This window comes from Acanthopagrus latus, chromosome 6 (assembly GCF_904848185.1).
Source record: "Acanthopagrus latus isolate v.2019 chromosome 6, fAcaLat1.1, whole genome shotgun sequence".
In the NCBI taxonomy this organism is placed as follows: Eukaryota; Metazoa; Chordata; class Actinopteri; order Spariformes; family Sparidae; genus Acanthopagrus; species Acanthopagrus latus.
Window position 1 is genome coordinate 29,752,067 of NC_051044.1, and position 11,491 is coordinate 29,763,557.

An 11,491-nucleotide genomic window follows, 5' to 3' on the forward strand; every position below is an offset into this window, starting at 1 on the left:
TTGAAAAACCTCCATAACTCCATAAAATAAAACAATTCTATAAAAATGTAGACTGTTGTGATTTTATATGCTTAAAACAAAAGTGTGTTTGTGTTTTTGTTATTTATCACAGATTCCATAAAAAAGACAATGATTTAATCCATCATCTCACTTTCTCACTTCCCTAACCCATCTGTGGCACTCAGCCTCAAAGCACATTTGTTCCTACTGAAGAGACAAAAGTAAATAGAAAGGAAGAGTTTGGCCACCAGGGCTGAAATTCATTCTGATAACTTTTCTTATTTTTCTCTGGATTTAGCTGAACTTTGCCCTGAACATCTAAGAGACTGTATGTGTATTCAGTTATTGCAGTATGTTTACAGTTTTTTTGATTTACCAACAGTCATTTTCAAAAGAGTCAAAAGTTTTCACTTTTTGCAACCAAACTTTACTCAGTATCTAGAAGTTATTTGGTCATTCCTAAAAAAAATGTAAATAAATGAGTGCAACAGGTCTGACTAAATATAGCTTTTGAGCTGAAAAACAACACTTTTGGGGAGATTTATTTTAATTTCCTTAAACTGTCCTTATGTCAAAGTGTAAATATTTATTGAATATATTTAAAATATTCATATATGTTATCATTCTTTCATTGAATTTTTTTTTGAAAATTGCTAATTTTTAATACCTTTTCACCAGCTGTAATATTACATTCAGTGGTTTCATTTTATCAGTGGATATATGTGCTATGTTGACCTCAATCTGCAACCACACCACCAGATGCAGCTAAATCTGACACACTGGACTGTTAAATGTTCATGTTGATGCCAGGCCAATATGACTGACCTGTCTTTGTTTGAGTAGTTTTGTTCCACTGAAAGAAGAAGCTCAAATGCCCAACTATTTTAGTCTAACAATGTATGATACTGTACTGTACAGTACATGGCGTCTAGAAAATCAGAGTCTTCAGAGCTGCTGGTGGAGATCATATCAGGAGTTCATGGAAAATAAATAAGCTTCCAAGGACAAGAAGAGTGCTTTTAATATAAACGTTTTTTAATTTTACTTTAACAGTCTTCATGATTAGTATGTTGTGAAATAGTGAAATGCTTCAAAATCATTCAAAAAACCTGCTTCTTAATTTTAAGACAAAAGGGTTTTTACATTTAAGCAAAGTTAGCATCAACTGTTGCTGTGATGATTGCTTGAGGCTGAAGATCCTCAACACCTCTGTTTTAGGTTCAGCCTTGTGTTCCATCTATGATTAATTGACCTGTTCGTGGTTTTGCTCCTTTCTGGCTCCATCTTGTGAGTTAGGACGGGACTTGTTGGACTTCTTGATTGCGGCCAGCTGAGCTTTGTACTCTTTGACCCGTGTCCTCTCTGAAAGCAGCTCCTTACGCAGCTCATTGATTTCAGAGATCAGAGTCACATTCTCCTGCAGAGTAGACCAACATCATGACTTAAATCAACAGAATAAGAAAAGCTGAAGGCCAAGCGTATTAGATTCAGATTCTTTCAATACTTAACATACAAAAGTGAGAATCTAAAACAAACTCTGCTTTCTGACTTGCCTTCATGATCTTGACGTAGACTCTGTCGTGCTCCTCAGCAGATTTGGCCAGCCTCATCTTCAGACTGTTAACGGTCCTCTCGAGGAGATCACGCTGGCGACAGAACGCCCTCTGAATGTCCTCATCAACACTAGACTCCACCTATGAAACAGACACACACGCGCTTGTATACTCCCTGCATTTTTCACAGTGTATGTAAACTACATCTTTCAATTAGTCTGTCTGTGAGTAGAGTTGAAGTGAGAATGACTCCAGCTGGAAATTAAACCTCATACAGCACAGTCACAGCCAGTGGTTGCTGGTGCAATGAACTCTCAGCATCAACTACACCACAGGAACCACTCACCCCATTAGCCTGCGACACATAGCGGGAATAGATCATCTGCACACTGTCCCTCAGTTTCATTGGATCCTGTATGAAGCCCACACAATTATGGAGGTCTGACCGGAGCCGCTGCAGATGTGTCTCCAAATCTTTCACCTGGCAACAGAGAAGATGTGAGAGGCTCACATTTGGTTTAAAGTCTACTTTCCGCTTGCTTAAAAAGGCTTCTTAAAGCTATTTCATAAATACAAATTTATCTTTATCTTACCCTATTTTTCTGGTACTGTGTCCACAGTAACATTATTATGTACACCCCTGCTTTTCCTGCTTTATCAGTTTGATATTTTCGCCTTGAAAAGGCAGTGTGAATGGGGCTACATTTGGCCATATTTTATAACATGTGAAAGAACGGCAAATTGAGAACCACAGAATAACACTGGTATTTTAACAAAAATGTGAACATGTAAATCAAACACCTATCAGCGTTTAATTGAACGTCACACACCAGCCTTTTAATTCGATGACACACTCCAGTCATCTAATCAAAATGTTTTAAAGCTGGAAAAGTACGACATACAGTTTGTGTACTGTGTTCATATTCTGTTGCTGCAGGATAGAAGACAGGTGTTCGCTGTGTGCTCACTTTCTGCATCTCCTTATGCACCTCCTTGTTTCTGGCCTTCACTTTGAGTCTCAGGTCAGAGACAGTGAGCCTCAGCTGCGTGTTGCTCTTGTCGATTTGCACCAGCTCCTCCTCTAGCTGTTAAACACAGCACATCACTGTCAACACCAGGGACACTTTATCCTTACAAGCAAAAGGTTTACCATATTGGCATATGGAACTGAGATAAGCCGTTTCAAATGCAGACATTGGCGATAGCAGCTAAGTGTGGTTTTAAAAGTTGATACTAGAGATTCCCTTTGTTTCAACATGTGTCATCGTTATGTTAATAATATGATCAAAACAGGACGAATTTCATTTTAAAACAGCTTATTATCTTTCCATTAGTGTCTTTGACTCGACTATGTAAAACTAAAAAAGATAAAAACAGCTTTGTGGCATGGACACATGACTTTAATGTATATTGTTTAAGTGTTCATTGTTTTAGTGAGTTCTTGAATGAAAAGGGAATATACCCTCACAAATAAACAGAGACCTTCTTATTTCAAGACACCGCATCAGGAGAGGTATAAAGGTGCGACTATGCCATGCTGGAGGAATTGTGGCTCGATTGCTGTCAACCACTACCATATCTTCTGGGACTGCCCCAAGTTAGTAGTCTTCTGGAGGGATGTCCAGTCTACATTAAGCACTGTCTTTAACACTCAAATACCCCTGAGTTTTGATGCACTGTACTTGGGTTATGTTCCTTTTTTAAAAAGTAAGAGAGAGATAAAGCTGCTGCAGATACTCCTGGTGACAAGTAAAAAGACAATTACAAGGAGATGGTTAAGTCCGACTCAGCCCACCTTAGACAACTGGATTGGAATTACCTTGGAGATATTTAGAATGGAAAAATTGACCTACCAAATAAGAATCCAAAAGAACGAATTTTACCAAATTTGGAACAAATGGATCTCCTTCATTACCCCCATGAGAGCAGACTTTATTTGATCTCACTGGCAATAATATGTTGTACCCTAATCATTTGATCTGCCTGATAAGAAATGTATATTTTTATGTCGGCGGCGGCGGGGACCCCCCCCCACCAATTGTTTCTGTATATAGTCTTGTACTAACTGTTCACCAAAACTGTTTAAAAAAATAAAATTTAAAAAAAAAACAAAAAACAGAGACCTTCTGGATGTGCTCCTTCTTCTCATTGATGTCATCTTGTTGAGGCTCAGTCTGTTTCTTCAACTCATTTAACTGGAAGTCAAGGACAAACCTCAACTTCTCAAGTTCCTGGTTCTTCTTCTTCAAGCTAGAGATGGTCTTATCCTGTGTGCATGAAGAGAATTCAAAGGTTTTTTACAAAGTTTTATTTTGTTTGTTTCTGTGTTGACTTACTCATTTACAATTAACGATATGCAATACCGCAGCAGGACATGAGCTCCAGTCTGAGAAATTGTGGAAATAAAAAAAAAAAAAACTTAAGGAGGTATCTTTCCAGCAACCCAAAAGAAGTCATGTTAGTGTAAATCAACTGATATAATGTCTAATCTGAAGAGCCTCTCCAGGATCCAAACATCTACCATTAGATTCTTATGATCTCATTTCTATGTGTTTATGTTTGGGTTGCAACTAACAATTACTGTCATTGAACAGTGCCTGGCCAAAGAAAAAGTCACAAGTCATTTAACCCTCACCGGTGGAGTGATAAGCTTTTCATTTCTTAAACACTATGTCTGAAGACATCCTGTGGTCATGGAAAAGATGTTACTCTGTTTCAGAAGGGTCAGATTATTGGCCTGCATCGAGCAAAGAAAACATCTAAGGAGATTACTGAAACTACTAAAACTGGGTTAAGAGCTGATTATTAAAACCTGAAAAGATCCAGGAAAGACAGTCTAATGAAGTATTAGAGTGTGAGACTTTGTTTTTGGATGGGCAGTGTAGATTAATGTTTGTGCTTAAACCCTAACCCTAAAACGATGAATACATTCAAACTAAAATAGAACAGAGATTAAAAAAGTAAATGTCACTGTGTTGAACTACATTTATCTGCTTAAAGATTAATCATGACACAAAAACAATTGAAAACTTTTCTGCATTTTAGTCAATCATGCTTGAAGCCCTGATCTCAGCCACCTTGTCCTGGTTGGTCTTTTCGTGTCCAGAGATCTGCCGCTTCAGCTCCTCAATGTCGCTCTCCAGGGAACGGATCAACCCCAGCAGCCGCTGGCGCTCCTGCTTTAGCTTGTTTATGTCCGTGCACCTGTCATCAATCTGTCTCTGCAGACTGTAGTACTGTGAACAGGAAGAAAACACACAAAGAGCAGGTGATTACATGAGAGACAGACGGGGAGAAATACATCTAAAAATAATTTGCTCACCTTTTGTGTCATGATACTAGTTTCTCCTTTTAGGTTCGTGTTGGTCTCTTTCTCAGTGTGGAGTTTCTTCTCATACTTGATTTGGATGTCATGGATCTTCCTCTCCTCATCCTGCTCTACTTGCTTTATGATCTCTTTAAAATCACAGATCTGCTGCTGTGCATCCTCCTGACACTGCACAAATGAAAGTTTATGTGAGAACTCACTGGTTTCATGTGTTGTCCCCCGTCCTTTGTACAACATTATCAGCTCCTGCTGACTAACCTGAGCCAGCAGCTGAATCTTCTCCTGCAGTTTGGCCTCATAGAGCTGCATCTGCTCCTTCAGGCCTTGGACTTTGCTCTCCTCTGCAGCCTTCAACTGCATCTCATAATCTTCTTGCATTCTTTCATATTTTCGTTGAAGATCTTGATACCTCTCATGCTCTACCATCAGCTTCTGACTGCAGGACAGCTCTGTGTATGATTGATTGATAGACAGACAAACGGACTGATTGATCCTCGTAGAAACAAAGACACAGTGTCCCCAGGTTTTTGCTGATTGTGATCCTGTCCTCAACTTACCTAAATCCTTCAGCTCTTTCGAGTGTTTCAGCGTGACCTCTGCAGAACTCTTCTGGTGCTCGCATTCCTGCTTCTCCATTTCAATCTTCATGGCCTAAAGGTAAAATAAATGTTGTCAATAGACAATTAAGGCCTTGAGTTACACAATTTATTCAAAGGCAAAAGATGTCTTTTTCTTTGCTGAATTCTTTAAAAACATGTGACGGTCCTCTCGAGGAGATCATGCTGGCGACAGAACACCCTCTGAATGTCCTCATCAACACTAGACTAGAAAGTTATCAGGTAATATCAAAGTGAAACTCTCACCAAAATCAACCAAGGCTTTATTTGAGAACATTGTTTGTGTGCACAGAGTTTACTAAAAAGAAGGTTTTTGAACTACTCACCGTAGGAGCTGGGTATCCGGCACACCGCCATCATGGCAGACAAAAAGTGTCGATCCCCGAGTGCGACCTAACAGGCAGGAGAGTAATGGTGGACCTCCTACCTGTTAGGTCGCACTCAGGGATCGACACTTTTTGTCTGCCATGACAGTGGCGCGCCGGTGGTGCTACTGCTAACGTGAGTTGTCCAAACACTTTCTTTTTAGTAAACTCTGTGTACACAAGCAATGTTCTCAATGCTCATGTTCATGTGTAGAGACCCTGGTGATACTACAAGCAAAGTTTCATGTTGTGTCGAGACTTCTTAGTGTTTTAAAAATAGCTAGTACTAAAGTGCCCCTGCACTCCATTGAAAATTAGCTTGCCCTAAAACGAAACTACGGTAAATGTTAGAAGTGCCCCTTTCGTCATAATTATGCTTTTACACGAAGGTTTGACTCATATTCAATCACAAATAAAGCCTCGGTTGCATTTTGGTGAAGTTTCACTTTAATGCAAGAAATTGAGACATAGAATGAAATGGACATGTTTGGTTTCTGAAAGACATTTTGACTATAAACTGTGAGGTGTGCTTGAGCATATTTGGAGTGGAGCTCTCTAGTAGGTGATCAGCAAACCTGTTGGTGTGATTTCAGAGACTCTATTTGCTGGGTAAACTTGTCAGAAAGCTCTTTCATCTTCTCATTGTAGTTCATGTCCTTCAGACGGAGCTGGTACTCATTCTCCATCTGCAACTCTTCCAAACGCATCTTCAGCTCCAGCATGTTCTGTGTCTGCAACACACCGACAGACAGGAACACAGGGCAGAATAAGCTTGATGCACGTCCCTATGTTTTACTCACATATTGCTATGTGATTACTGTCTTTTTCCATGTCACCAATCCAGCTCTATCTAATGGCTATTGCAAACATACACACAGACCTTCTCCTCCAGGTCTGACTTGGTGACGAGGATCTCTTCAGTGTGGATGATCTGCCTGTTGCTCATCAGTCCTCTGCCTTCCTTATCAATGATCTTCCACATCAGCAGGCAGCCATCTTCAGACACTGTCAGCAGGAGCTGATGGTCAAACGTGATCACCATCTGAGGACAAAGTTAGTCAGTGGACTCATATTTTAGCTGTATAAAGACTGACATGAGGAATCATTTCTTGATCATAATTCCACTATTCTGTCAGGTTAGTTTGTGCATCAGCCAACCTTGGTGACCGGGCCACAGTGGGCCTGGTACATGATCCAGTCCTTCTGGAGTGGTAATGGGTATTTAACGGCTCTTATAGTTCCACTGGACGTCCCGGTGAACACAACTCTCCCAGAGTGAGACACTGCCACAGCGGTGTGAGCTTCCTCATCAGGAGGAACCTCCCTCAGGACCTGTGGAATCAGTGACCAAGATATACAATACAGAATATAATCCTGCACTTCCATTACCACAATTACAACAATGATGATTATTAATAAGTTATTATTCACTTTTTGAAAGTTTCATTTTGTTGACAAATGAGAGTACATATTTGATATATTGCACTAATAAAAAAAAAATCATATTATGCGCTTCCAAATAGAGGGTTATGGCTTTGACTGATTTAGTTACCCAATGAATTCCTTGTTGTTTCCATCGTCTTAGCAAGGGATACAATTTCACAGTTGAATTATTTGGTTTGTGGTATTTGCATTTTAATATGTAATATTGCGGCATTCCTGACAGAAACATAAATCAGTATATATGACCATGGGTAGATGAGTATGATATTTTTTTATTTTCAAATCAAACACTGTAAGTCACCAGGATTAACTGCAGGGTCCCAAACATTTTGGCTTTTGATAATTAAAACAAGCAAAAACAACTCATTATCTCTTGCTAAACATTAAATACTGATTAAACAGATTTACTGAGAGAGCAAAACAGAGCTAAGATGGACTTGCAGTCAAGCGGACACAAGCACAACTCCAAATGAGTGCAGATGGCAGCCGGTTTAGGTAAAATGCAGGTTAAAAAAAAAGTCTCATATCCTAAAATGTCCCTCCTCTCTTCACAATATTCTAAGATCATTGCATGCCCACTCATTCAGTACTGACCTGACAGTCCTGGATTTCCTTCAGTTTAAGGTCTGTCCCCACAGCCACGATGCTCTTGCAGTCTGAAGAGAAGGCAACATCTGTGTAGCTGCACGAGTTGAGGACGCTCTCAGAGACACGCTTGCCAGACTGTGTGTTCCACTCGTACACCGCGCCCTCCATCCCACATGACACTAGCCGGCTGTCGTCCAGGCTCCATTCAATGCCACGCACCTGCAAAAAAGTTCATAATGGATTTGGACCATAGCTTATTGAAGCATTGTTACCACTGCCCAATGGTTGGACAAATATGACAAGCCTCTGACTTATTCCACATGTTGTATGATACACTCCTGCCTGACTCACCTTTCCATTGTGGCCCTTCAGACTGAGGATGTTCTCAAAAGAAGTGACAGAGTAGATGTGGATGACATTCCCATTGACAGCTGCAAACATGTGGCCACCGTGGCTAAAAGCACACTAAGGTTGGAAAGAGAAGTTTTAAAAAATGGCTGAAAAGTGAATCATGTGACTGTGACATCAGCAATTTAGACATTCTGGGTGAACCCACATCTCTGCAGCCGCGCACAGTGAACTCCTTGAAGGTGCGGATGTCATCGATAAGCAGGTTCATCAGCCTGAGTTTGTCTGAAAAGCCCACCAGGATGAAGAGGCCGGTGGGGTGCAGAGCAATGCTGTACGCCTCCTCCTGGAACTCTTTGTACAGCTCCAACACTCTGGGGACAATTCACAGACAGAGGCAATGAAGAGACACAATGGTCCTTAAAATGATAGACTTATGTAGGCGCTTTTTTAACTATCATTTGGTTTTTGAGTACATAAATAATGCTGAAAGCAACTTGATCAGACACTTTCCCAAATCCTTTTTTAGCAGCAGCAATGTTCGATCACTAGGCCTCTGAAGCAGAACAAGCAAACTTTAACATGCAGTCTAAAATACATTAGCCTACTTTATATGTGTAGAACTGTTGTAAGTTAATACAGTACATAATATGACACAGATAGCAGAGTAAAGGGCTTTGGTGTGATTTTGTCTCTTACTTTGTTTCATAGTTCCAGATGCGGACAGAGTGGTCAAGAGAGCAGGTGGCTATGAGGGGCTTTTGAATGCAGACGGACAAACCAGTGATGGACTTAGAGTGGAAGGACTGCGACAGGAACTCAAAATGTGCGTGTTCCTCCTGATAGAGAGAGGGACAAACATTTGTGATGAACATTAGGATCTGGATGTCTGAGTGTCTAAAACATGAGCAAGGACAGTGGAGGAAGACTGGGGACGACCCTGCATTTTTTGCTCATACCCTCTGCACAGGCACTCAACTCTGATAAATGAGCAGGATGCATGTTTTTTCAACACAGCACTAATTAAACACTACCGGTAGTGGGGCTGGTAAAAGTGATTGTTCTACCTTGTTCATCTCCAAAGAGGACAGGCTGCAGCTGTACAGCTGTCCTCTGTCCGTGCTGATGGCCAGAGTCTCCTCTGCTGGACTGATGCACATGGTGTCAATCTTCTGGCTCTCAGCCAGGCTCAGCTCGCTGCTGTATGGGTCTGAAGGGATCTGACAGAAAAGAATGCACATGTGATCACTTTGAAACACACACAGAACCTGCAGTGCCAATGTTTCCTGCATTGACATATTTTACCCGTATCTCCCTGATTCTTCTGTAATTGTCCTCCTCTTGCTTTTCAAAAAGACAGACTGTGCCGGAGCCCAGGGAGCATGCAAAGCCCTTGGAGTAGGACAGAATTGCCGTGATGCGAGGGGCATTGGGATCTTTGTCCATGTCAGCGTCTTTGATCTTCTTCATCTCAAACTGTCTGTGAAGTGAATTAATGAATGAAAGTAGTTAGAGATTATTTTAACAGTTGACAACCAACAGAATAATTATTGCCTTTTGGTCTCAAGTCTTTGACTCTGAAGTCCTGTGTCAAGTCTTCGTACTCAGCATTTCATTCTAAAGTCTAAACAAGTTATTGTTCATTAGATGCGTACATCCAGGAACTTTGACTTAAATGTCAAGTAGCTGCAACTAATAGAACACCATTGTTAAAATATGTTAAATTAAGACACTAAGTCAAGGTCATCTATGTCCACTTTGCCCACCATGGAAAATACTAGATATACCGAAAGGATTCATTTGATCAACCTTCAATTACACTGCCCAGATTTTTTAGTTAGTGCAGCCAACTGCACAGAAACTCTACCTTATTGTATAAACAGACATGTTTGAAGTGCTATAATGTTTACTTTTCAATTCTCCACACAAAACGTTTGAGTAAATTTAAACAAAGTGCTAATTTTTCCAGTAATTGACTTTCACCATAGCTAGCCTAAACTCATATTGTGCCTATGCTACACATTTATTGTATGTGACCTATGAGTCTGTGAATATATAATGTTGTCACAGTATTCATGTGGTCCACCTTCTGACCTGTCAGACTGTTCCTGCACAGCTTTAGAAGCCGTGCTAATCTCTCTTCGCAGGTCACCAGACTCAAACACCAGAAGCCTGCCTGTGTCTGTCCCGGCGATGACACGCTCCCCCTTCATCCAGGTATGACACAGGAAGTTGATGGACTCCACCTTGGCGAAGCTGCTCTGTTTCAGCGCTCCCTCTGTGTAGCGGAACAGCTTGAACACACCAGTCCCACACACACACAGCTGTGTGTTGTTGTAAGGGTTGAAGCTGACCTGAAGGGACACCAACAGAATAAAACGAAATGCTCAGGGCATGTAAGATTGCACTTACAACAGCTGTGGCTGCATTGATACGGCATTGATGACTCACCTGGATGACAGGATTATTTGAGTTAGTGGTCTTCACCGTTGCCAGGACCTTCTGTTTTTCCCACAGCCAGAAGATTAGCATCCACTCTGGGCCACCTGTCTGGCCTATTAGGTACTTGGAGTCAGGAGAGAAAGCCATGCACACAAACTCTTGAACAGGCGTGTCACCTGCAGTCAGGACCTTTCTCTTTCTGCCCTGCTCGTGCTGCAGGTCGAACACTGTGATGGTGGCCCTCTCGCCACACTCTGACACTGCCAGGTAACGCCGATTGGCACTGATGGCCAGAGCGCGCATGCCCTTGCTTTTCTCTGAGCCTGTGGAGACCGCACGAATGGAAATCACGGACACAAGAAATAAGAGGATTTTTTTTTTTATCATCCCACATAATAAACAAGACATCACTAATGGGGTCAACGCTAGCAAGATAACGTTTCTTTAACCCCTTGAATATGAGTTGGAAAGTTTTCAAAGAAGTTGCCCAACACTTCACAAACATTATTCTCACCTTGAATGAACCTCTGAGTTCGTTGGACGGTGTTGTAGCACACACAGTTGTTTCCGCAGGGGAAAACAACAGTTTGTTCATCGAAGAAGCACAAATTGTTGCTCACGCCTGTCCGCAGACCGAATATGAAATGGGACTGTGCAACAACAGTAGCCATTATTTAGTGGAATTTGCCGTTTTCTAAGGTTCAAACATTAAAACACAACGACACAATCCACCGGCGTACGTTAATTTAGCGAGAAAAGAGAAAAGAGAAAAGATGGATGGGCTAAACACAGGTGAGCTAGTATGAG

At 41.2% G+C, this 11,491-nt stretch overlaps 1 protein-coding gene across 3 annotated transcripts; it reads right to left on the bottom strand.

Annotated features, from left to right (window-relative positions):
• Positions 1 to 1,003: 1,003 nt before the first annotated feature.
• cfap57 (cilia and flagella associated protein 57) lies at positions 1,004 to 11,444 on the bottom strand. Of its 3 annotated transcripts, none has more exons than XM_037099682.1 (21): positions 11,199 to 11,444; positions 10,694 to 11,007; positions 10,337 to 10,596; positions 9,548 to 9,722; positions 9,310 to 9,462; positions 8,942 to 9,078; positions 8,451 to 8,616; positions 8,246 to 8,359; positions 7,901 to 8,113; positions 7,022 to 7,195; positions 6,744 to 6,905; positions 6,439 to 6,594; positions 5,439 to 5,532; positions 5,140 to 5,330; positions 4,876 to 5,049; positions 4,631 to 4,789; positions 3,677 to 3,820; positions 2,522 to 2,638; positions 1,900 to 2,034; positions 1,554 to 1,694; positions 1,004 to 1,417 (listed from the first exon to the last, which is right to left on the bottom strand). In XM_037099682.1, the coding sequence occupies exons 1-21, from the start codon at positions 11,353 to 11,355 to the stop codon at positions 1,244 to 1,246; spliced, it is 3,510 nt and encodes a 1,169-aa protein (XP_036955577.1). In that variant the 5' UTR covers positions 11,356 to 11,444; the 3' UTR covers positions 1,004 to 1,243. The 3 variants fall into 3 exon arrangements, with proteins under 3 accessions (XP_036955577.1, XP_036955576.1, XP_036955578.1); XM_037099681.1 differs by having other exon boundaries at positions 8,942 to 9,081; XM_037099683.1 differs by lacking the exons at positions 1,004 to 1,417; positions 1,554 to 1,694; positions 1,900 to 2,034; positions 2,522 to 2,638 and adding an exon at positions 2,936 to 3,035 and having other exon boundaries at positions 8,942 to 9,081.
• Positions 11,445 to 11,491: the final 47 nt, after the last annotated feature.